The sequence below is a fragment of the Corapipo altera genome, unplaced genomic scaffold, assembly GCF_003945725.1.
Source record: "Corapipo altera isolate COAL_440 unplaced genomic scaffold, ASM394572v1 103, whole genome shotgun sequence".
NCBI lineage: Eukaryota > Metazoa > Chordata > Aves > Passeriformes > Pipridae > Corapipo > Corapipo altera.
The window spans coordinates 440,618-466,661 of NW_020884993.1; the positions used below are offsets into that span (position 1 = coordinate 440,618).

Here is a 26,044-nt window from a genome sequence, read left to right on the forward strand (position 1 = left end):
GAGCAAAGTCAGGATACCTTGGAAAATTTCTGTGCAAAGAACCCACTTTTCTCCTAATAGATAGGATTGGTCCTGGCTGGCTGCATCCCCACGGGGTGAAGGAGGGAAGAAGGGCTGTGTGCTGCTCTTGGAGGGTCAGGAGTGGGATCTCGCTCCTCACTGACAGCAGGTTCTTTCCAGAACATCAGCTGGAGACTCAGCAGGCCCAATTCCACCCCCTGCCATGGGCAGAGACACCTTCCACTAGCCCAGGTTGCTCCAAGCCCTGTCCAACCTGGGCTTGGGCACTTCCAGGGATGGGGCAGCCACAGCTGCTCTGGAAAATCCATTCCAGCCCTTCACCACCCTCACAGGGAAGAATTTCTTCCTAACATCTAATCTAAACCTTTTCCATTCCAAATCTAAAATTCCATGATTTTTAACTCTCATCAACTCTCATTTGCAGCTGTGAAGACTCAGCAAAGCCCCTCTAACTTCCACACAGCATTCCTGGTTTACTCCAGCTTTCACACAGCTGCATTTTCCAGCTCAGTTTTTCCCATCTTCACTCACAGACAAGTGTCTCTGGAGAAATCTGCAGTACCAGGTGGGACAGGCAAAGCTTCCACAAATCCACCTCCTCTCACTTTTTTTAGGAAACATCAAAATACCTTGGAAAGTTTCTGCTGCTCCTAAGAACTCAGATCTTTCCCTTCCAGACAGAAAAGGGCTTCTTTGCTTCTGATAAAAACCAGGAGCACTGGGAAGACATCTTGACCCCTTTTCTGAGCAACCAAATTGCAGCAAATGCCTCTGAAACCCTACAAAGGAGAACAGGGGGTTCTTCTGTGATTTCATACTCCAGTTCCACAAGGTTCATCTGAGCAGGGGTGTTAAACTTGGAGTCTTGGCTGGACTCCAGCACAGGTAATTACAGTTCTAACAACCTAAATATCTCCCCTAGAGTCAATTTAACATGTTGTTCTTTTTTGTTCCTGTCCTCAGTGCAGTGACAGTGTCCCAAGCACAGTCTGCTCTTCGTCACACGTTGCTCTCCTTCCCAGAGCACATTTGATGAGACACAAAATGATCTCCACTGATCGATTCCCTCAGGAAGCTGCTCCAGAGGTACCAAGGATAATTATAGGGTGAAGGCTGTGGAGCTGTAGCCCACCCTCATGTTCACCAGGATAAAATCCAGCCCTACCTCCCTGGATCCTTCTGGGGTCCATCCAACTCAGGATATTCTATGATTTTATGGCTTCCATGCAGCTCAAAACATTCCAGCTGAGTGTGAGGACACATGGGATGGACAAACAGCACCAAAAGCAAATTCCCCCTGTCCCACTGTGTGGGTTCTGCCTGAAGAGGCCAAGGGGACAAGCAGAGTTCTGTGTAACACCCCAGGGGAGGCCTGTGGGGAGAAGAAACCTCTTCTCCCAAATGCTTTCCCTGCAGTCTCAGTCTCTGTCACCCTGAGGCTGTTGACCCCCTCTTGGAACAAACAACCATGAAGAGCTAGGTGAGTCACTGGCTACCAGGTGGTTTCTGTCACCCCACCCTCACTCCCCCCTATGTCACAGCAGAACCTGGAAGCAGCATCTCCACCCCCAAGGCACAAACAAACAGGGAATGGGAAGGGCTGTGGGCTCTCTCCTCAAATGAGGGAGAACACCAAGGACTCATTGTCCACCTTTACACCCCCAGGAAAACCACAGGGTTTCAGAGGCCAAGCTGCAAATTCTTCTCAGCTTCACATCTGGGATAAAACAAACAAGAAAAAGTCCTCCAGGGACCTTTTCAATGAATCACAAAATGGTTTGGGTTGGAAGGGACCCTAAAGCTCATCCAGTCCCACCCCCTGCCATGGGCAGGGACACCTTCCTCCAGCCCAGGTTGCTCCAAGTTCCCTCCAACCTGGCCTTGGACACTTCCAGGGATGGGGCAGCCACAGCTTCTCTGGGCAACCTGTGCCAGGGCCTCCCCACCCTCACAGGGAAGAATTTCTTCCCAATATTTCATCTAAATCCACATTTCCTCAGATTAAGGCCATTCCTCCTTGCCCTGTCCCTCCAGGCCCTCGTCCCAAGTCCCTCTCCAGCTTTCTTGGAGCCTCTTTATGCACTGGAAGGCCTTAATAAGGTCACCCTGGAGCCTTCTTGTTCAGAGGCAACTCCTGTTTTGCTCCAGGAGAAATTCGGTCACACTCTGTGCTACTTCTGAGTGCTCAGCACGTGGTGCAGGAGGAGGAGGAGGAGGAGGAGGAGGACAGGCAGCTCCTCCTGCCCATCTGCAGGTGCAGGAAACAGGGCTCTCCTGCCACATCCATGTACTCCACAGGATATTTCAGTGTTCAGGGATCTCTCCAAATGGAACGTTTTCCTTCTGCCTTTTCTGTAATTGTATCAACGGGAAAAAAAATGTAAATAGAAATTTTAATAAAAGTACAGCAGTAAGCAGATCTAATCTGTAACCTTTTGAAATATGAAGAAGCTGCTTTATCTGCTAGGAAGCACAATCTCTCCCCAGCAGAGATGGGAATTTGTAGGAGTTAAATTAACTGAGGCACTGCTCCCCTCTTGCTCGTTGAGTGGAAGCAAAGCATATTGAGGATTATTGCAAAGGGAGAATTAATAAAAACAGAATGGGGAAGTTTCAAATCCAAGCATGTTTGCTAAATGTTTCCCAGGCACAGGGAGAGCAGCAAAGGTCCTTGGAGCATTTTTTTTTCCAGAAAAGAGCTTTGGGTTATCCCAGATGTGAAGCTCTGAAGAATTTGTAGCGTGGCCTCTGATCCATCCACACATAGGCCAACAAATGCCAACAAGAGAACCCATCTCTGACCACCCTTCCCCACAAACCCCTCAGTGTCACTCTGAGAACCACCAAATCTCACTTTTACATTGGGCATCAGAATTTAGGTTCCTGCTCTGTTGGGTTTCTTTATTTTATTTTTTTTTTACACAGTTTAAAAGTTCTTAAAAAGAATCCATCCCCTGTGGATTCTCTGGGAGTGTAAAGGTGGACAGTGAGCTCCTCACAGACTCCACGTGGATCTTTGTACCCCAAAGTCTGATGTCACAGTGGCAGGGGGGGACTGGGGGCCGCCACTCCCGTGGCCTTGGGTGAGGAACTGCCTTCAGGGGTAAGGGAAGAGGAGAAAAGCAAACCCAGGGACACTTTCCCAGAGGCAAGTTCCGAGACTCACCAGCTGGAGGGAAGAACTGGGTTCCTTGGGAAGAACATGGAGCACAGGGGCAGGATGACATGCAGGGCGTGTTCAGTGGTGCTGCTCTGGCTCTTGCCAAGGCAAGAAAGAGGAGTCAGCACCTCCTAAATGCCAGTGATCCCTGCACTGCCACAAACCCTGTGCACTGGGAATCCACAGGGCTGGGAGCAGAGCATCTCCTCTGCTTCCACAGGGAAACAGGGAGCTGCAGAGTGGAAGGGCTTTGTGCTGGGAACAGGGAGCTGCTGAGGGGATCAGTGCTTGGTATTTTGTGGTGGTTACAGCTACAGACAGCTCTCAAAATAAAACCTCTGCAGAGTGGGGGTTCTTGCCCCTCCAGCTCAGAGTATGAGGGCTTGGGACACTTGGTGTCCCATCTACCCCCACCCTCTGCATGTTATGATCTGCTTGTTGTGATGCAAAGGGGATGTGTCCATGGATTCACCATCCCACAGATATCCCTGAGCCAAAGGGCTCCTGGACTTGCATGGCTTTGGTAAACCAAGCCAGGATAAATCAGTGCAGGTCACTCCAGGCCAGGTGAGGTCACCGCACCTGGGGGGTTAAGGCAGGGGAGAGTCTTCAGCAGAAAACCCAGTTCCAAATGCCAAATAGGTGCCAAGGTGAGGGGTCGGGGGGTATTTCTGTCCTGGGGGAGCATCAGGAGCAGGGCAGGACCAGTGACTGGTTGTTCACCAGGGTGACCCTCTCATCTGCAGGGTCAGGCCAAGACTGCAGAGTACCAAAAAGAGCAGATTTATCAAACATTCTGAGTGTCCCTGAGCACCAGTTTAACCAGTTCCACCAGTCAGGAGCCTGATACTAAAGGTAGGACTGCTCTTGTTTCCAAGAGATCCCAGATTACCTCTTATAAACTCCTCTATGCTGTTGGTCATATTGTCCACAAATCCTTCACCTTTACATTTGGGTTTTCAAGTGCTACAGAGTCCAGTTTCTTGCAGTCAGGTTTCTCTCTCAGCCCTCTTTCAATCCTCAGTGTGGTCAGAGCACAACATGTGGTCCAAGTGTCAGCTCCAGATTTGTTCAGCATATGAGTGAGTTGTCACAGCTGCAGAGCCACTTTCAAATGAAATACAGATTGTCAAAAAATGCCCTTGAGCCATGGGAGCATTCCCTGCAAACCCCACCACACTCACTGGTGCTCCATGGCTCGGGTTTGTCCCCATTTCTCCAGGCCACACATCCTGTAGAATGTTCAGGGAGTGAAAAGGAATTTCAAACACAAAGCTGGGAAGCTGCACTGCACATTCCCACCAGAGCAAACCCCCAAATGCAGCTTTATTTTCAATCCTGGTGCTTCCCAGACATCATTCCAGTACCTAAAGGGGGCCTACGAGAAGACTGGAGAAGGACTTCTCACAAGGACATGGAGGGACAGGACAGGAGAAATGGCTTCCCACTGCCAGAGGGCAGGGTTAGATGGGATATTGGGAAGAAATTCTTGGCTGTGAGGGTCATAAGGCCCTGGCACAGGTTGCCCAGAGAAGCTGTGGCTGCCCCTGGATCCCTGGAAGTGTCCAAGGCCAGGCTGGACAGGGCTTGGAGCAACCTGGGCTGGTGGAAGGTGTCCCTGCCCATGGCAGGGGGTGGGAAGAGATGATCTTTAAGGTCCCTTCCAACCCAAATAATTCGGTGACTCTATGATAATTTCTGCTGTAATTAACCCAGTTTTCTGAAGCATTTGGGTGTCCACAGGACCAGAAGTCCCAGCAGAGTGTGCTCCTTCCCCTGCTCCTCTGCCCAGCAGGGAATGCTGCCTTCTGCCCTTCCTGGGCTGCTGTGCTGGCTGCAGGCAGCAACAATGGGACTCCTAAAGTGGTTTTTTTGCTGCTTAAACGAGTGAAGTGGCAGCAGCACAAAGATTTAAGGCAAAGAATTCCCATTAAGCCCAGGGGTACCTTGCCTGAGCAGCAGCTCCTGCCTTCAGCACAGCAGAGCTGCTCCTCCCCCTGCCCTGCTTGGGGTTTTGCAATTGTTCCTGTGCATGGCAGGGATTGCCCAGGCCCTGCCTTGCTCACAGGGCTCCCATCCCACACTCTTTGCTGAATTCTGCAAGCCTGGGGTGAGCTTTCTTTGCTCTCTCCCTCTAAGCCTTGAAAAATATCCTGATTTCAGACAGCTCTGAACTCTATTCAAAGGACTTTTGAATCCTCCCATTTTCCAGTCATTCATCTGGCCCATGAATGACTGGGAAGAACTGGCTCATCCCTGGGGATTTTAGAAAAGGTCTAAAAATCACCCAGAAAGAGAAACAGAGGGACTTGCAGAGATGGGGGGCAGGATGTGTCATGTTCTCTAAAAGCTCTGTCACAACTGAGTAACTCATTTGCTTTATTCAGAAACCTTTCCAGTGGCACAGGGGCTGCAGAGGGGGCTGGACACCAGGCAGAGTGTTCTCCTGACCAGCCTGAGTGTCTTTTATCAGGTCGTGGTGTGAGCCTTGCACTTAGAATCACAGAATCATAGGATCTCCTGGGTTGGAAGGGATGCACAAGGACCATCCAGTCCAACTCCTGGCCCTGCACAGACACCCCAACCCTGTCCCTGAGAGTGTTGTCCAAACCCTCCTGGAGCTCTGGCAGCCTTGGGGCTGTGCCCACTGCCCTGGGGAGCCTGGGCAGTGCCCAACCAGCCTCTGGGGAAAGAACCTTTTGCTGAGATCCAACCTGAGCCTGCCCTGACACAGCTCCAGCCATTCCCTGGCTGCTGTCCCTGGTCACACAGAGCAGAGATGGAGCTGCCCCTCATGAAGAAGCTGCAGACCCTGCTGAGCTCTGCCCTGGGTCTCCCCTTCTCCAGCTGAACAGACCAAGTACCCTCAGCTGCTCCTCTGGTGGCCCCTCCAGGCCCTTCACAGCTCACCATTTGCTCTTGTGTTGCTCAGTCTCATGCAAAACTGTTTCAACTCTCTCTTCCCATCCTGTCTATTCCTGACACTTTTGGATGTGCCCCCCAATACTTCCTCACCTGAGCTGCTTCATCCACTGCGAGGAAGAGGAAGGTTTATATCTCTCAGCTGGGCAGGAAGGGGACCGGGGGTCCCTCAGAGCTCTGGTCTAGTGGACATGGTGGTGATTGGTCAAAGATTGGACGATGATCTTGGAAGTCTTTTCCAGCCTTAATGACTCTGTGATTCCCATCTGGACTGGAGACTGAAAATCATGGAAACATGAGGATAACGGAAAGATGACCATGGGAATGTAAAACTCTCTACAAAGGTCACAGTTACTGTTAAATCAGGACAAGTCTCTGTAGGTCCTTAGATTTCACAGAATCACAGGGTCACGGAACTATTAAGGCTGGAAGACCTGCAAGATCACTAAGTCCAACCATCAACCAGCACCACCACCCTGTTCACCACTAAACCATGTCCTCAAGTGCCACATCCACTTCCAGGGATGGGGATTCCACCATTTGGAGGCATCTCAGCCTCTGCTTCTCTCAGGGTCTCACTACAGTCCCCCCTCAGAGGCAGCGATGACGAGGCACCAGGGGAGGTACAATGTTCCTGCTCCCAGGAAAATGGGCTCTCATCCCACCACAGCAGTGTGGGAGCCCAGGGAGAGCCCCCAGGGCAGAGCACTCATTAATGGTGAGGGGCCAAGCAGAGCCTGGGCTGCTGCCCAGCAGGAAAGAGGATGGTCCAGGCATATCCCTGGAGCAGATTCAAGTTGCTCCAGCCCCCCTAGTGCATGTATCCTCTAGAATCAGGCTCCAGGGAGGCTCCAGTGGCTTGGGGGCTGCTTCTCCATGACACCAAACAAGCTCTTCACCTGGGAGCTGGACAGCAGGACTTGCCTCTAGTTCCAGCTCAGGGAAAGAGAGAATCAATCCTCCCTTCTGCACAGGAAAACAGAGAGTAAGTAAATCCTGCAGCCCGAATCCCAGTGCTGCAGACACACAACTGATGGGCCAATATTCCTGCCCCTTCTCTTCCTGTGGGCTCTGACTCAACCTCAGGACTCAGCAGGATGGGAACAGCCCCAGCAGTTGCCATCCACGTGACACCCACTGGAACTGTCTCAGCCTTTGTTTTTCCCAGGACTTCAGTTTCTCCTTAAAGAGCTCTTGCAGATCCCCACAGCACAGGCTGGGTACTGACTGCAGAGCAAGCTTGAGAGACTGGGCAGAAAATACAGGAATCCAAGGGCTTGGACAAGCTGCAGAATCCATTTTAACCCTCTTGTGCTCCCACAATACCCACAGCCTTGGTTTATCTGCCCAGTGTTCAGGTAATGGTTAAGATGTAGTGGTTAATGGCCTGATTCTGCCCTTTGGGACATGAGGTGCTTCCAGGGTCTCTACTGAAGCGCAGAGATGCAGAGAAATGCTGAAAGGTGACCTCTAACAGGCCCTCCAGAGTAGGGTGATGTTGTCAGTCGAGCAGGCAGGTGGTTCTCTCCAGGACTGATGTTCAGTTCCATGGTGGTCACCCACAACTGTGGGAATGATTGGGAACAGCACGGAGATTTTGGAAGTGCCAGTGCCAGCAGAGCAGGCTGAGGGAGAAGTGCCCTTGGTGTGCAGCATGATCCCAAAGGTGATTGACTGTGCTCAGCTCACACATCCCAGCTGATCCCGGGTGACTCTCATGCTCTGGCTTCCATCCTCCTCCAACAGAGAGCAGGAATCCAAGGATGTTGATAATGTTGCTTAGTCCTGAGGGTGAGCACTGTGACCCCAGCACTCCAGGGGGTGACTCCCTGCTCTATGGTTGCAGGAACATGGACTGGACTTGAGGGAGCCCAAGAAGCTGCTGTTTTGCAAGGAAAGGAGGGTTTAGTTTCTGTGACTGTGGCTGGGAGTGCCAGAACCAAAGCCTTGCTGAGGTGCTGTCCAAGAGATGTCTGGGTTCTTCTTAGGCTTAAGATAAGGTCTAAAGCCCTCCAGCAAGGGTGAGACAGACGTGTAGGACAGGAAGGGATGAGCTGTTACAGCCCTGGGTGATCTGTGAGAAGATGAGGTCTGGGGTCACACAGTGTCTCAGCTATGGCAGGCTGCAAATATGCTCTGCTGTGACATTTCAATGCCTGCTTTCTATTGCTAAATTAATGCATCCAGATAAAAGTGTCACAGGCAAAGAACCACTTGGATGAGATGTCTGGAGACAAGAAAAATGCCTGTTCACATCACCTCGAGGCTGTCTGTGCCTCAGTTGTCCGTGGTGGCCTGGGTGAGGTGGGCATGGACACAGTGCTGGGGGGGAGGGAGCTCCCATCGTATTTCTGGGCTTGGAGTCAGCCTGGGATCATTAACATGACTGTTAATTGGTCTCATCCCTCTCTGGTGTTGTCACCTGCACCCAGCCCGTGGTTGGATAATGACTGAGCAGGGTGTGGGTACATCCAACCTGCTCCTTCCATCTGCTCCTCTGCCGAGCTGGACAGTCTCTCCTGGCTCAGACTGGCTGGTGATGAATTGCCTTGAGCTGCAGGACAACCTGAATGGAAGAGTGGCTGCCAGAGCCCATGGAAAAGGCGGATCTGTAGGATGCTGCTGGAGTGGTGCCTGGGTGGGGGCTGGGAAGGGGAGTCTGCCCTGTGTTAGTGAGACAGGTTGGGCCATGGAGGTGATGGAAATAACGACAGACACGGTAATGACATGGAAAAGAAAAGTTCTCCCTGGTTTCTCTTCTGTGCACAACCACAAGATAAAGAAAACCAACGCCCAGTACCAGCGTGGGGCAGGTCCCTGCACAGGCAGGAGTCACTCCCAGCTGGCACATTGTCCTTCAGGGGCTTGGGGACACCCAGCCTGGAGCACGGCCACACTGTGCCTTCAAAACGTCTTTCCCAAACTGGGGGGCAGGGCTGGGGGAACCTGGCACAGGAGATACCAGTGAAGGAGAAGAACCCCATGCTGAGGTCTCTGCATTCCCTTCCTTCTGCCTGGATCCCCAGGGGATGCCCCACACTGCAGTGGAGAGTTGGAGGGTTTCCCTTGTGCTGGATTTTCTGTTAAGGTCAAGAAGGAGCCCACAATAAAAATGGAGACAGATTATTTATAAGGGCCTGGACTGACAGGACAAGGGGGAGTGGCTTCAAAGTGACAGAGAAAGGTTTAGATGGGATGTTAGGAAAAAAATCTTCCCTGTGAGGGTGGGGAGGCCCTGGCAGAGGTTGCCCAGAGAAGCTGTGGCTGCCCCATCCCTGGAAGTGTCCAAGGCCAGGTTGGACGGGGCTTGGAGCAACCTGGGCTAGTGGAAGGTGTCCCTACCCATGGCAGGGGGTGGGACTAAATGGTCTTTAAGGTCCCTTCCAACCCAAACCATTCTATGATTCTATGATTCTAAGATATGGCATCACAAGTGTCCACAAAGTGTAGAGACACTCCCAGGTGAGTTCTTTTTGGGTGAAGCAGGTCTCTGTCAGCTCAGAAGGGGACACAAGAGTTGACCTTGGAGCTGTCATTCTGCAGATCTTCTTCCACACATGGAGGAGGGAGTAAATGCCTCTGCTACCCCCACACCACTCTATGCTGTGGAAATGTATTTTAGAGGAATTCAAACCAGGAGGAAAAGGAAAAGCAACAGAAAACAAATGTGTGAGCTGTGCAGGCAACAGCACTGCCCCCCTGCACAGCACAGAGCACTGCTGGAAGAACTTTGTAGGTCTGGCCAGTCAGTTTTGTACCAGGAGAAGACACTGAGCCTGTGTCCATTCCCCTGACAACAGGACCTCGGGATTTGCAGAAGTGCAGCAGTAAAAGTACTTCCTGAAGACTCCTCTGCAAGCAGAGCTGGGTAAATAATGAGGAATTAATCATTTGCTGTGGAAGTTTCCTTGTGCTCTGTTTACAGATGGCCCACGTGGCCATGTCAGGGGAGGGCAGTGATGAACTGCCTGGCCAAGGCTCTGCCTGGTGACACGTCAGGGAAGTCACAGAATCACAGAATCAAGGAGGTTGGAAAAGACCTCTGAGATCATCCAGTCCAACCCATGACCCAACCCCACCTTGTCACCCAGACCATGGCACTGATGCCACATCCAGGCTCTGCTCAAACACCTCCAGGGACGGGGACTGCACCCCCTCCCTGGGCAGCCCATTCCAAGGGCTGATCCCTCTCTCTGGGAAGAACTTCTTCCCAATGTCCAACCTAAACCTGCCCTGGTGCAGCTCAAGGCTGTGCCCTCTTGTCCTACTGCTGGTTCCTGGCAGCAGAGCCCGACCCCCCCCGGCTCCCCCCTCCTGTCAGGGAGTTGCAGAGAGTGAGAAGGTCTCCCCTGAGCCTCCTCCTCTCCAGGCTGAGCCTCCCCAGCTCCCTCAGCTGCTCCTCACAGCACTTGTGCTCCAGACCCTTCCCCAGCCTCGTTGCCCTTCTCTGGACCTGCTCCAGCCCCTCCATGGCCTTCCTGAACTGAGGGCCCAGAGCTGGACACAGCACTCGAGGTGAGGCCTCAGCAGTGCCCAGTCCAGGGGCAGAATCCCTGCCCTGCTCCTGCTGCCACACTGTTCCTGACACACTGCCCCTCCCCTGGGAATGCTGGCTGTCACGTTCATCCCCAGGTTGCACAGTTGTCCCCAGCTGCACACACACATCTGTTCATGGCCTGGCACCTCCTCCCTTCATCCCTCTCTCCCAAACAGAAAATAGAAGCTTGAGAGCAGAGAATGACCCAAGACAGAGCCACGTCAGAGCTGCAGGACAGCACGAGCTGGGGACAGGCACTGCCACAGTGGTGAGAGGATGAGAGGAATGAAACAGAAACAAGATGTTCCCATGGGGAAAAATAATCACAGCTCCTCAAACTACACAAAAAAATGTATAAACCACAGAATTCTCTCAGGCACCAGAGAATCAACCAACCACTAAAAGCTGATGAAATGTCCCTGTTTTGGGGTAGACTTTTGTCCTCTATTTTAAGGCAGCTGCTCAGGAAGCTGCATAAGAAGCTGATCACATCTGGCACTGCCCATCCTGCTGCGTGTGAGGCCCTGCTGCCTCTGTGCCTGCTCTCACTGTGCTTGTTCTCCTCACATTTCCCTGCCTGCTTTCCATTCACTGTCTGTACCTGGGAGTAAATATCCTTGTAACAAACTCGGGACCCACCCATACCTATTAAAGTAAGAAAGAATGCAGCTCCATGGAAATAATCCCCCAAACTCCTATTATTAGCTTTTCGTAACTACATTAATTTTAGAAGGAAAATTAGGATCAAAGTGCTGGACTCATTTTAATGAAGATTCACAGTCACGATTTAATCCCTTGACGAGGAAGAATCAGCTTTTGAGCACATCAGACTCATTGCAAACTCCTCACAAAGTCATCAGCGTCTGACGGGGGTAGCAGGAAAACGGGCTAGGGATTGGAGCGAACAGGAATTTCTGAACCTGCGCTTCCCTTCCCCGCCTGCAGCCGCGGCAGCTCCGGGAGAGAGATGAAAGCACCCGGCACAGGAGATAAACAAGCAAACAGCTCTGAAACAGTCACGCTGCCAAAACAACCCGGGGAGGATGGGACGGGAGATAAAAGAGAACGTGCTGGAGATTTTGGAGTGACTTCCAGGTGGGGCTGGAATTAGGGAGCGGAGCTGGCACCAGAGTGAGCTCCCCTGGGCAGGGTTGGATGTGCAGCAGAGGCATTTCCTCTGCAAGCATCTCGTCCTTTCCTTCACTTCCACAGCCAGCAACGCGGCTTCAAATCCCAGGAAAGTCCCAGAAACCCAGCATTGCTCCTCGGGGACTGTTTCCTTCTTTTCACATTTACTTTAGCTCTTTCTATCCCGTATTTTGGCTGCAGGCCATGGGATTATATGGGATATCCAGGGAGACTCTGTCCTTCTTTAGCTCGTTGGTGTTGATAAACTGAGCAGGAGGAGGCAGAGGCATCAGAGTGTTTCATCATTACCTCGGGGTGATAAAGCCACGGTGGGACCAGAGGAGCCCTTGGAGCTGGTTCTGAAGGCTGTGCAGACACACTAAAACAAGGCACATCCCAGACCCCAAATATTCTGGGGGGCAAACTACTTAACATTTAGTGCTGTTCTCCAGGGAGAACAGTGCAGTTCCACCAGGCTTTTCCTGTGCCCTTGTAACACTTGGCAAAAGGGCAGAGGAGTGTCAATGGTTTATGTCCCAAAAACTCTGGCTCTTGTCCCCTGAGGATTGACCTCAGCAGGTCCTTGCCCACCTGGGAGAGGGTGCTGGGTTTTCTCCCCTCCTCTGGGCACAGCTGCTGCAGAGACCTCAGGTCCTGTATCGGTGTGCAGGGGCCTCCCAGGGGAGGGAAGGACACAGATTGCTCCATCCTGATGCCTCCCAAACTTCACAAAGCCTTGGAGAAGCAGGGTCAGAGTTTCAAGGCAACTCAGGGTTGAAGGTGCTTTCTGTGGTGCATTTGATGAGGGCATGCTGGAAGGCCCACAGTGTTTGGAGATGGTCTCCCAGCATCAGTCAAGTCTGCTCTGTGACCTTGGATGTCAGGTTTTGGAGGTGCCCCATAACAGGAGCATTATTTCCCAGGGGAGGACAGGTGAGCTGGGCTCATGGGATTCAGGGTTCAGAAAGGTGCATGCACTAAACCAGCTCAACCTTCCACCTGGGTGCTCACACAGCCACACTGGTCCTACACCTCAGCTTGGGGTTTGGGGTCAGGCCCTGCTGGGGACACCCTGGCGTGGATTTAACAGGGAGACCAGGGCACCTCCCTCACACCCAGTACTCCTTGGGCCATGCAAGGGTGGGGCTTCTTGAAGAGTGAAGTGATTACCTGATTTCCCCAGGTGTACCCCAGCATCAGAGCAGCTTTAGATGGCAGAGCTAAAGCTTTCTTTGCCAACCCGTCAGTCCACAGGCTCTCCTAAGAGAGTTATAAAATGAGTTGTGGGCATTCAAACCTTGGTAACTTGAGGAAATGATTTACAGGGTGTAGGCAGGGGATTTTTTAGCAATAGTTCTCCCTTTCCAATGAATGCTCTCTTCCCCCTACACCCCATTCTCCACTCTCCTGAAAACTACTTGCCTGCAGCTACAGGGCATCACTTCAGTTCCCATCTTCTTGTGCTCCCATTGCTGTGATTCCTCTCTGTCCTCTATGTGTCCTTCCAGCTGGTAGCACCTTGGATATCTTCAGGAAATGTTTGTAAAGGCTTTAGTTTAGTTTGCAGTGGGACACAGGGGAGGCACCAGGACTTTGAGGAAATTCTGACTTGGTGGCCCTGGCTCACAGCACTGAACTTTCTGTGCCTGAAGGAACCTTGCTCAAAACTGCCTTAACCAAACCTGTGGTGGCTGTGCCCAGGTCACTGGGTATGGCCAGTCCAGGGCATTGCCAGCCCATCCCTGCAGCACCCAGAGCTGCCCTGGAGGGGACCCAGTTGGAAGTGGGGAGTGTCTCAGACAGGTTGGGGTGGGGGATGCCACTTTCTCCACCCTGAGCCTTTGCAGCAGAGAACTGGGACTCAGCTGGGCTCAGTGAGGTGCCAAGGGCCCCAGGCTGGAGTAGCAATCCCTGTGGAGCCTGGGAGCCTGTCCCTGTGCAGGGGTTCACAGGGCAGGGGAGACAGCATGGCCCTGGTGGGGCCTGACAGCCCTGGGGGCAATGTCTGCCCAGCACCAGGTTGTGCTGCCCTGGGACAGGAACCTCCTGGAGGCACATGGTGGGATTCTTGGGGTGTCCTGTGCAGAGCCAGGAGCTGGACTTTGATGGTCCTTGTGGGTCCCTTCCAGCTCAGAGTGTTCTGTGGTTCTGGAGAGGTGAGGGAGCTCTGCCCCTGAGCTGAGTGGGACAGACCCCTGGACTCCACCAACCCTGGGAGGCTGCACGTGTCTCTGGGGCCCCCAACCCAAACAATTTGTGCACATTTATAGGTCCTGCTCTTGCATATCCATGAAGATTGTGCCTCCACCACACACTGACAGGGAACATATCACATGTCCAGGGCATCCCTGGCACTCCACCCACCTACAGGGTTTATGGAGCCCTCAGACACCCACAGGGACCATATTCCCCACCCAGATCGACCCATAAACTCTTACAGGAACAATCCCCAGTGCACACACTGAGGGGCCATACAGACTGCAAACGTACAGCCACCATGGCCCCTCTGTGCCCACGAGGGGGCTGCTGTCCCTACACCTCCATAGGGACTGTACCCACAGCTGAGCCAGTGGGAACACATCCCTGTCCACCTCTGCAGGGACCATGTCCCCAGGGACTGGGACGGGCCACTCACCACACACACCCACAGGGACCAAATCCCTGCCTATCCCTCCAGGGACCCCATCCCCAGGGGGGTCACGTGTAGTGACCACACACAGGGACTCCATCCCTGCAGGGACCACGTCCCCAGGGACAGGTAGAGGGGCCACATACACCTTTAACGACCACATTCCTGCTCATTCCTGCTGGGACCACACCCCCAGGGACAGGTACAGGGATCACACACCTGTAGAGACACATCCCTGCCCATCCCTGCAGGGACCAAGTCTGTAGGGACAGGGACAGTGGCCATACACACCTTTAGGGACCACATCCCTAGAGGGACCACATCCTCATGGACAGGTACAGGGGCCAGACGCACTTACAGGGACCGCATCCTTACCCATCCCCGCAGGGACCACATCCCCAGGGGCAGGTACAGGGGCCGCACCTACGGTGCCCACGCCACTGCCACCGCTCCGGGTCCCTTCCCACGCGCGCCGCCGGAGCCACCCCGGGGCCGGCGGGTCGGTGCGGGTGCGGGTGCGGGCGTGCGGAGCTCTCCGCCCCGCGCGGTCCGGGGCTGAGCGCGGGTTCCCCGCGGTGCGGGCGCGGTGCCGGTGCTGCCGGTGATGTCAGGAGCGGCCCGGCAGCGGTGGGCGGTCCTTCCCCGGCTCTGCCCGGCCCCTGCTCCGCGCCCGGCCCGGCTCCGGCGCCGCTCCGCCCCCGGCCGCGCTGGGAGCGCGGGCAGCCCCGCGGCCCCGCTGCAGTCCCGCTCCGGCATGGTAAGGCCGTGGGCGGGGGGCGTGCGGGCGGGGGCGGGCCGGGCTGCCCGGGGCGCGGCGGGCTCTCACCCTCTCCCCGTCTCTCGCAGCCCCTCTCCGGAGCAGCGCCGGGACCCCGCCGCCTCCAGCCCCGCTCCGCCGGGCTCCGCCGCTCGCCGCCCGCCGGCATGAAGCGCCCGGCGCCGGGCAGCCGCCGCTGAGGAGCCGCGCGGCAGCAGCGGGACCCCCCCCGTTCCCGCATCCCACCCCGCCCGCCCCGTCCCCACCCCGCTCCATGGGGCAGCGCCGCGGCCGCTGAGCCCCCCCCGCGCCGCCCGCCCGCCGCGCCCCGCGCCCCCCGCCTGCCCCCCGCCTGCCCCCCGCCATGGGGCCGCGGCACCTGCTGCTGCCGCTGCTCCTGCTCTGCCTGCAGCTCCTGGCCCTGCTGCTGCTGCCCGCGCAGGCGGCCGGGCCCCCCCGCGCCAAGGGCAACCGGACCCAGGGGGCGGCGGCGGCGCGGCGGACCCCCAAGCCGGGCAAGGAGCTCCTGAACCAGACGCTGGCGGGGCCCGGGGTCGCCGCCCCCACGGCGCTGCCCGGGCGCGGCAAAGGCGCGGGGGGCGGCAAGAGCCCCCCCGGGGGCGGGGGCGGCGGAGGGGGCTCGGCCCCGGCGCACGAGACGTGCTGGGGGTACTACGACGTGAGCGGGCAGTGGGACAAGGAGTTCGAGTGCAACAACAGCCTCACGGGCTTCCGCTACTGCTGCGGCACCTGCTTCTACCGCTTCTGCTGCAACAAGCGCGCCGAGAAGCTCAACCAGAGCTTGTGCCGCAACTACAAGAGCCCCGAGTGGGCCCACCCCACCACGGCCAGCGGAGCCCTGCCCGCCGACGGCGGCGACGGCGGCGACGGGGACGCCAACAAGTACGACCCGGACAAGGACAGCACCAACGCCACCGTCTACATCTCGTGCGGGGCCATCGCCTTCGTGCTCATCGCCGGCGTCTTTGCCAAGGTGGCCTACGACAAGGCACGGCGCCCGCCCCGGGAGATGAACATACACAGGTGCGCCCCCTCCCCTGCCTCCAGCGCCCTCCCGGCCAGGGACAGCCCCCTCCCTCTCCGAGTGTTCCCCCTTTGCAAAGTCTGCTCAAGGGTTTCCTCGTTGCACTCCCCATCCAAGGGTTTCCCACTTGTGCAGCCTGTCCAAGAGTTTCCCCATTGCATGAGCCTTCCAAGAATTCCACCTTTGAACAGGCTGTCTGAGGGTTCGGTTTTTACACCACCAGTCCAAGGAGTCCCCTTTGAACTACCCATTCAAGTCCTTGTGCTTTGTACCGGCCAACTGTGAGTTTCCCCCTGCTCCACCTTCCAAGGATTTCCCCAGTGCCATGGCTGTCTAAGGGCTCCCCTTTTGTGCCACCTGTCCAAACGATCTTCCATCGTGCTGTCACTTTGAGGGGTCCCCCCTTGAGTCACTCATCCAAGGTTTTTTCCCGGGCTGTCCAAGAGTTCTCTCTTTGCACCACACATCAAAGGATTTTCCTTTTCCATCCTCTATCCAGGAGTTCCTCCTTTGCACGTTCTTATCAGGGGCACCCCCACCTCTCGGTCCCTCCCTCCCGTCCCACCTCGGTGCCTGTCCTGCTGCCCCACGGCCCCGTTCGTGGGTCATCGTCCCGTGGCTTTAGCGCCGGCTCCGCGGACAGTTCCGTGCACGGTTCCACGGGCGGGACCATGGACAGTTCCATGGACAGTTCCGTGCACGGTACCGCGGACAGTTCCGCGGACAGTTCCGCGGACAGTTCCATGGACAGTTCCACGGACAGTTCCACGGACAGTTCCACGGACAGTTCCATGGACAGTTCCATGGGCGGCTCCGCGCTGCCGAGCGCCCGGCCCGGCCCTCCCCGCGGAGCCGCCCCCTCCGGCATCCCGGCACCCCCACCCTACATCCCGGCACCTTGACACCCCTCTCCTTCCTCCCGGCACCTCCCTCTCCATCCCGGCACCCCCGGCACCCCCCTCTGCATGCTGGTACCCCGGCATCCCCCTCTGATCTCTGGTACTCCAGCACACCCCTCTGCACCCGGGCACGACCCCGTCCCAATCCCCTGGCACCCCCCTCCCGTCCCCCGACATTCCCCTCCTCCCCCTCGGCACCACGGTACCGCCTTTCTACCCCCCGGTACCCTCCTCCTGCCCCTGGTACCCACTCCTGCTGCCCTCCAACACCCCCCTATTGCCCCCCCGGCACTCCCGTCCTGCTCCCCAGCACCGCTCACCCTCCCTCCTGCCCCCGGGCACCCCCTCCTTCGCCCGGGCACTCTGACCCCCCTCCTCCCCCCCGGCCCCCCCGGCCCCCCCTTCCCCCCCCCCCCCAAAAACCCCCGTCCTGTCCTTCTGCCCCTGGCACTTCCCTCCTTCCCCCTGCCATGCCCCTCCTGCCCCTCAAAACTCCCCTACATCTCCCCCGGCCCCCTGCACCCTCCACGGCCCCGGGGGCAGCAGAGCCCCTTGGCCCCTGTGGACCCTGCCCTGCCTGGCCCAGCCAGGAGAAGTTTAGGAAGTGTGGAGGGGACGGCTCTGACCCCCCTGGATGGTGCCTTTGCCTCGTGGTGCCAAGGGCTGTATGGGAAAGCGCTGGTGGTGGGGAGAGCTCTGCATCTGTCCTTTTATATTTCATATTTTATCCCTCTAAACCCTGCTAACTCTGTCCTTGCTGGTGTAGGAGTAGTTTGAGGTCTCCTCAGCAGTGCTGTTACATGTCTGAGAACACTTGATGTGTCAGAGAAAATCCTGTTTCAAAGCAAAAGCTCAGGCTGCTGTAGCAATTCTCATTTTGGACAAATGCATCTACTCTCTCAGTTCATATTTATTTTATGATGAAAAAGTCCCTCCAAATGATGAGTGCTCCTTGCGTGCTGAGAATCCAAGAGCTTCCCGTGTCTGAACGTAAAAATCGGTGAGAGGCTCCTTTATAAGAACACTGTGAGTGGGGAAAGACTATCTCTGGCAGATAATGCTTCATTAAAATTATTTTAATTTGGAATTGTTAGTCAAAACTATTAAAATTGTTGACCATATTTTTAAGGCTGAACTCCAGTTGCAGTTAACAGAGACTGGAGGAAGAAAGTGGAGGTTTTTACAAAGAAAAAGAGACGAGTGACGCAGTTTTTATGTATTTGGGGAGATGTGTTTTATTTAGACTCCTCCCTGAGAATGGACGTGCCTGCAGTGAGGCCAGGCTGGTTTACACTTGCTGAGGGTCTGACCCACATATTCCATCCCAAACCCCACCTGCCCCTGGTCTCGTGAGGAAATATCTCCATGGTGCTGAAAACCAGACCCAGCTGCGTGTGGTGAGGGGTCCTGAGAGTGGCTCAGCCAGAAAAGAGGCTCCTTTAAGTGTTCTGTTAACTGAGGGCTGGTTCCCCAGCTGCCCAGCTCTTCTGGCTTCGAGGCAACTTTGCCTGGGCCTTATCTTCACACTAAATTTGGAAATCTGGGTTGGATGCCCATATGTTACTTCTGCTCCAGCTCCAGCGTGCTACAGGGCTGAATCCTTCACCCTTGGAAATCAGAGACAGCCTTGCCAGACTTGTCTGGATTATTCCTGATGTTTTCATGTCTTTGATGCTTGCTTTGCTTTATTTAGAGAAGTTCTGCTGAAATGATTCACCTGTGTGTAAGTTATGAATGGCAGATTGAGTGTTCGGGAAGCTTGACTTCCAGAGCATTTTCAGGAGTTGATTGACTTCTATAATATGATAGCTGGTAAAAGATTATACCTTTCAGAGCTGTGTTACCTGAACTTGATCAACACTGCATGATGGTTTAAATATTATGAAGTGCCAGGGGCTGCATCAGGCTGAGGAAAAACGCTCTCAGTGGTCTAAGCAGAACATAAATACGAGGAGTGGAATGGTTTGTCTTTGTCAGCTGCTGAGGAGTAACAGCGAAGGAGGGAATCAGGATGTGCTCAGATATTTCTATTTGTTTGAGGCTGTGTCTGTTGGAGTGAAGTGTAAGTTCCAGAATAATTCAGTGTAGTGGTGGTGAGTACATTAAATCTCCGTGTGCATCCCAGCAAAACCTCTGGGATGAGGAGGAGAGCAGCAGAACAAACAGAAATTGCTACAGAGGGCTGGAAACAGCCCCTTAGGACCAGTACCCCACATTCAGGGAAGATTAATCAAGACTTGTCTGCACTTCACCACGAGCAAGATCACACTGTAAATTTTATTTCCTCGTGAATGGTCGGTGCTGTGTGTAGATGTTATTTCTCTGCTCATTTCTCATCCAGCTTTTACAGAAAATCCTTATTAACTCAGTCAGAAAGATCATTTGGAGGGAGGCAGGGCTCATTTAATGTCTTTTGATAGAAGGAGGGTTTACAAATTCACCGGAGAACTGTCACTCTCCTGTGAAATGAAAGGCTGGCTGTGCACGGAGATGTGCATGTGCAGCTCAGAGCTGGAATCAGCTCTTGTTTCCAGGCACTACAACATCCCTTTAAAGCAGAGGCACTGCTGGGATTCTGGGCTCAGCAGTGGCAGTGACTGAGACGGTTGTTTCTGAGAGCAGTAAGTGGAAGAGCTTTGAAAAACAGCAGCTGAAATATTCATATTTTGCACAAGCACTTGTAATGCTTTGAACTGAACTGATTTTTAATGGTTTTAGGATCTTTCAGCCTGATCATACAGAATTACCTCTTGGCTGGGTTTGCTTTGGAGTTCCACAGCCAGAACTATTGCTGAGCTCCAGCTAGAAGCTGGGGCTGATTTCTGAGAGTTGTATGTTGATGCTCTCTGTCTGCATTTGTGAGGACGGTTTGTTTTCATCAGTTTGTCAGGTTTTTATTTTTTCTCAAGCATTTCTTAAGTGGGCAGAGTATTTGCTTTACTTTCAGGGTGGGGATGAGTTAAGGAATCTTTGAACAACGAGTATCAGTTGTTTGGTTGCAAAGCTGTTTTTCTCTAGCACGGAGGGGTGACCCAGAATATTCTCTTACTGTGGCCATGACCCCAAATCCCCAGGCTCCAGTGCATAAATAATTCACAGATAGTAGTATCGCTCCCTGACCCCTGTTTAGCCCTCAGCAGCAGCCACTGTGCTCTCTGCTGAGCTAGAAATGCACAAATTAGGACTGGTTACAGTCTACAGAGAGGGATTGAAATATTCCAAGTGCTTCCCACATGGTCAGCCCAAGGCAGAGGGAGACAGTGGCAGTTCTCTTGTAGGAGATTTTCCCCAGTAAACCAGCTCTGTATCCTGCTCTAAGGTTGTCTTCCCTATCTGGCCTTCCCTGGAGTGTGATGGTGCAAAGGGCACAAACAGGCACCTTCTGCCCAGAGCTTCCCTTTCGCTGCTCCTACATCAGCTGTGTCACTGCAAAGATCCCTGTGCTGCTCTTCTCCTTGGCCTCTGCCTTTGCTTCTCCTGCCCTGTGAATAATAACACTGACTGGTTTTATAAATGACCACCTTTTGCCGTGTAGAGACCACGGTGGAATGGATCCATTTCTTGCCATTTTTACCTGACAGCTCTGAATTTCCACGGGAATCTGTTTGTCCCCAGACCCGGGCAGGCTGGGGCACTGGTTTAGGTGAGGCTGACTTAGAGTACAGAGGGTTTCTGTTCCTGCAGGCCGGTGCACTGCTCTCTCTGTGAGGCTTAACTCAGAGGACAGGAGGGTTTCTGTTCCTGCTTCTCCCCACAGCTCTGGGCCCGGTGCTTGCTGAGAGGTCGCTGCTCTCAGCTTGGGAAGCTCCTGCAAAGTGCCCCTGTCCAGCCAGGCTGAGTCAAACGGGAGCACAGCCAGCTGTGCTCTGCTCCCTGTGCTCCTGCAGCCCAACGATCAACCTTCACACCTCCCCAGGGCAGGGAGAGAGTGCTCAAACACACACCTGCCCGGGGGGACTACACTGAAGGCTTTTTCTTGGACGCTGTTGCTGCTTTCAGTCTCTTTCCACTGATGTGGTTTTTTTCCTGCTCTGATGTTTTTACTCGCCTCAGACCCACTTTCTGCTCCTCCTTGCCCTGCTTTGTGCTGTTTGCTCCTGATGGTTTCTGAGTCTCTCCTCTAAAGTGCTCTGTCCCTCTCACAGACACAGAACACGTTAGACTTGACTGAGAAAAAAGGGAAAAGGCACAGACATAGAATCACAGAATGGTTTGGGTTGGAAGGGACCTTAAAGATCATCTCATTCCAACCCTGTACCCTGGACACCTTCCACTAGAGACTCCTGGCCTCAGAGAAGTTACTCCTGACTAGTTCTGTTTCAAACCAACACTGCACCTTGTTGTATTTGAGGTAATTCCCAAGCAAGGAGAAGACCCGGATCCTGTCGGGTTTGCAGGATGAATTTCCCACCCCCAGCTGGCCAAATCAAGGCAGGGGGTGTATTTGTGTGCATGTACCTGGACAAAGTATTTGCTTTTTTTTCACCTATGTGTCATGGAGAAGCTTCAGTCTGAAGCTCTGCTGACAGTTTGCAGTTTGGTAACTGGGTTTTTTTGCCATGTTTTCCTCTCTGAGTCTATTTTATAAAGAGCCTGACTTTGTAAGAGCACAGAAGCTGCCTGGCCACAGAATTCCTCTGGATGCTCCACAATCTTCTCCTTTCTCTTTGAACTTCTCCCATTACGAGATGTCATTCTCAGAAACCACTCTGCCCTCACCAAATCATTTCAGTGCCTCTAATTCCCATTTATTTGGTATTTTTCTGTTTTATAATTAACTTTTTCTATTAGTCAGCCTCTATCCTAAGGTGTCAAGGGAACCCAGTCTAGCTCTGAACTCCTATTTCTTTTAGTTTTGTTATCCCTTATATCCTTAACCAGTTGATCTCTGTGCCTTTGGAGATCAGATGCCTTTTAAAACTTCTGTTTCACATAAGATCTAAATTTTATCAGGAAAATGAGATCATGGTGCTTTTTGCTTGTCTTTGTCCCTGCTCACATGGGCAAGCTGTGTTTCCTTAGATCTCTGTGCACTGCATTGCATGGAGGGCTTACATGTCTCATTCCCCAGGCAGATAAGCGTGGGATTCTTCCACAATAAATATTGTGCTGCAGTTTGACTCTCACCCAACCCCCTTTGTTGCAAGGGCTCTTCAGAGTTAGGGCTCTTCAGGGAGAGTACAGCTTTCTTCAGTGAGTTTAAAGGCTCTTAACTGTGCTCATAACATAGGACTTGGTGCAGAAATAGGTGCCACGTGCACGAAACTTCTGTGTGCACTCGTGTGCTTCTCAAAGCACTGCACGTCCACCGAGTGCTGCTGCTGCCTTTGTGCCTGTGGCTATCCTGAGCTGGAAGGGACCCACAAGGATCATCCAGTCCAACTCCTGGCCCTGCACAGGCCCATCCCCTGTGCTCCAGAGGATCAGCCAAACCCTCCTGGAGCTCTGGCAGCCTTGGGGCTGTGCCCACTGCCCTGGGGAACCTGGGCAGTGCCCAAGCAGCCTCTGGGGGAAGAACCTTTGGCTGAGATCCAACCTGAGCCTGCCCTGACACAGCTCCAGCCATTCCCTGGCTGCTGTCCCTGGTCCCCCCAGAGCAGAGCTCAGTCCCTGCCCCTCCTCTGCCCCTGCCCAGGAAGGTGGAACTGCAGTGAGGTCTCCCCTCAGTCTCCTCCTCTCCACAATACACAAGCACCAACAGGCTAAAGAACTGGACCAGCTGACCTCTCAGTGCAATTCCTGCAGCCTTTCATGCCTGTGAAATATCTAACAAGATCTGCTAGTTTAATTTGCTCTTCTCTCCGCGATCAGGCTGATGCTCTGTTCATTTTCTGCACAATAACACTGCTTCCCATTTTCCCCAGCGCTGTCTTTCCTGGGTCCATCATTTGGACAACACTCTCAGGCCCACGGTGTAACTCTTGGGGATGGGCCTGTGCAGGGCTAAGGGTTGGACTCGATGATCCCTGTGGGTCCCTTCCAGCTCAGCACATTGTGGGATTCTGGTGTCTCTTTCCAAGGCCCCCCATTCTCTCTGTGAAGGGGCTGAGCTGGGTGGGTGCCAGGAGGGTGCTGGGGTGGAGGAGCACAGGGGCACCAGGAGCTGTTCCAGCAGTGCAGCAGGTGCCTGTTCCCTGCCTGCACCCTCAGCAATGCTGGGGACAGCCCTCCTGGAGGCACCAAATCCTTTGTGCCACTCACTGTCCCCAAAGCCCTGGTCATGGTTTAGATGCAGGGCTTGGCCCTTGCTGCCCTGGCCACCTCCTGCTCGGTGTAACAACTCTCTGAGGAGAAACATCCATTGGAAAGCTTAATTTTAACCTTTTAATTACAAAATCTTTATGTTTTTTCTTTCCCTTTGGACTTGCTGTATTCACAGGAACTGATATTACCCGTTGTGAGTTTAGTCACTGCAGTGAATCCCTTGCCCACATCACAGAATAGCAGGACACTTATTTGTATATTAGTGTGAGATGTGTAAAGAGTTGTGTAAGATGTGCAGTCAAGCAGTCTAAGATTTACTACTCTTGGTCATAGCTGAAGTCACCCAAGGCAAGAGCTTTAGTGTTCAGCTGCTGATTCCCCCTCATGTTATAAAGAGAGGAGAGATGATGAGCTCACAGCCAAGTGTTTGCTTGGGATTTATCAGTACAACACCTATTTTCTTCTGCTTCAGCTGCAATGCCTTTTCCACACACCTGCATTCATCCACAGGGGTGCATCTATAGTGTAACTCTGTCACCTGTGTGTTGGGCTTGTGTTCCCCAAGATGGATGAGGTAGGAAAGGTGCCAACCCCCTCCTGCTGGCAGTCTGGGCAATGCTCTGCTCCTCAGTGCATCTGGAATTCAGTTTTCATTGAAACTTGTCATTAAAGCCAGACTAAATCCTAGGAGCTTCCCAAATAACTCTTCTGTTTGGCATTAAGATTTTTTTGAAGACACCTGACTTTTCCCTGTGGTGTTTATTTTTAAGGAAGAGTTTTTCCTCACTTACACTGAGTGCAAACGCTTCGCTCTTGGAAGGGTGTCCCAATGCTTTGTCTTTTTCCCTTCTTAATTCCATGGGTGAATTCACATATTCTTGCACACACGCACACACATGGAGGCATAGAATCATAGAATACAATCACAGAATCATGGAATATCCTGAGTTGGAAAGGATTCACAAAGATCATCCAGTCCAACTCCTGGCCCTGCAAAGGACACCCCAAAAATCCCACCATATGCCTCATAATGTTGTCCAACCCCTCCTTGAGCTCTGCCAGGCATCACCACAAAAACCATTCCCAGCGTTCCTCCCCGGAATTCCAGCTCTAAAGCAGCAGCTGCTGCTGTTTCTGGCAGCTGTGGTGACTAGTGGGGAGCTGTGGTGACCAGTCTTTTGCTGTGGGACTGCTGCACCTCCAGGACACTGCTGAGGCCCTGCACTGGGAGAAACGAGCCCTGCTTTGGCAGTTGCTCCCACAAGAAGCCTCCCACAGGTTTGCTGGCAGCACCACCCCGTGTTTCCCTGCCTGTATCGGTTTTCAGTGTGTTGGTGCAATCAATTAACAACCCATCCTTCTGGCAGTAAAACCTGGGCACCCTCAGAGTGTGGGTGCCCCGGAGGTGATGCCCAGGAGGCGGCAGAGGGGAGGTTGCTGATGCCAGGCAGTTCCTTTGCCTGCCCAGGTGCTGTCTGACAGCAGCACAGGGAGATGCCATGGACAAGCAGGGCTGGGCTGGCAGGACCTGCAGGGTGGGAACCCCCCAGCATCTGAAGTGCAGGAGCCCTCCCAGGACCAGCCAGACCCAGCTCTGTGTGGTCAGTGTTTGGACCTTCCCAAGGCACGCAGCAGGTCTGGGGACAGGAGCCAAGCCAAGCCATCAATAATTCACAGCCACCCTGTGTGTGACTGGCCAGTGACTGAAATCCTGTCCCTTGGAGAGAGTTGGCCCTTCCAGGTGAACTGGCTCCACTCAGGATAAATCCCCTCTCTTGGACCAGCTGCCTCTGTGTTTCCAGGTCGGTAGCAGAGCAGAGGGGAGTCTTTAACCTCGCTTTTTTTAAGGACTTGTAGTGAAATCCTGGCCGTGCTGAAGTGGGTTGGAGTCCTGCCACAGGCTCCATCACAGCTCTGCTTTTAGCGGGCTCTCAGCTCAGCTAGGCACTGCTCTTTTCCCTGGGCTCTGCCAGATCCATTTGGTCATTCCTTTTCCATTCTTCCCCAAATTCAGAAGGACTTAGAACAAGCAATTCTGTTTTCTCACACGCCATGCTTGAGGTCTCCAAGACAGGGGATTTTCAGCAGACCGAAGTTTTGCAGGAGTACAACCTGCACTACTGGAAATAGGCAGCTCTTCCCATTGCCTTTCCCATCCAGCACCCACAGACCCCTCTACTCCAATCTTACTGCCCACAGGCCACATCTCAACCTGTTGGCGCTGCCACCAAAGGTCCCCTTGTCTTCAGCAGACCTGTGCCCACACTCACACTATCAATCACTGTGGAAAATCTGTGGATATTGGGAAAACAGGACAGTACTTTGAGAAAAGGCTGTGGGGGAGGACAGCATTGCTCCAGCTGCTGTTCCCTCATTGGGAGTTCAGAGAGCAGGTCCTGGGCTGAGTTACTGAGGGCACAGGGAGCTGGGCCCTCACAGCCTCTGCAGTTTCACCTTCTCTCTGGTTACAAAGTCCTACTTTGGTATCAAAGTCTATTGATTTCACCTTTAGCATCAGGCCCCAGCTGATGCTTGACCTTGCTGCTCTGCTGCTTCCACCCATCACTTTTGGCTCTTTGTTTTCACAACCAGATCTTTTATTTTGCCTCCTGAGAATAGCCACAGCTGCTTCTTTGCATGAGGGCCCATGTTCATCCGACTGCATTTCTTCTACAGCTTCCTGGGGAGGGGCAGAGGAGGGGCAGGGACTGAGCTCTGCTCTGGGGGGACCAGGGACAGCAG

At 53.7% G+C, this 26,044-nt stretch overlaps 1 protein-coding gene and 1 long non-coding RNA gene across 2 annotated transcripts in view; both read left to right on the top strand.

Annotated features, from left to right (window-relative positions):
- Nucleotides 1–537: 537 nt before the first annotated feature.
- On the top strand, nt 538–2,278 carry LOC113958337. Its single transcript, XR_003531487.1, has 3 exons — nt 538–906; nt 985–1,501; nt 2,170–2,278. It is a non-coding gene; the product is annotated as an uncharacterized LOC113958337 (long non-coding RNA).
- A 13,240-nt stretch (nt 2,279–15,518) lies between these two features.
- Nucleotides 15,519–26,044, top strand: part of LOC113958324 (protein shisa-6-like) — a 101,884-nt gene continuing 91,358 nt past the window's right edge. Inside the window, exon 1 of the mRNA XM_027666476.1 lies at nt 15,519–16,198. Coding sequence (XP_027522277.1) covers nt 15,519–16,198 — 680 coding nt within the window. The remainder of the gene's footprint in view (nt 16,199–26,044) is intronic.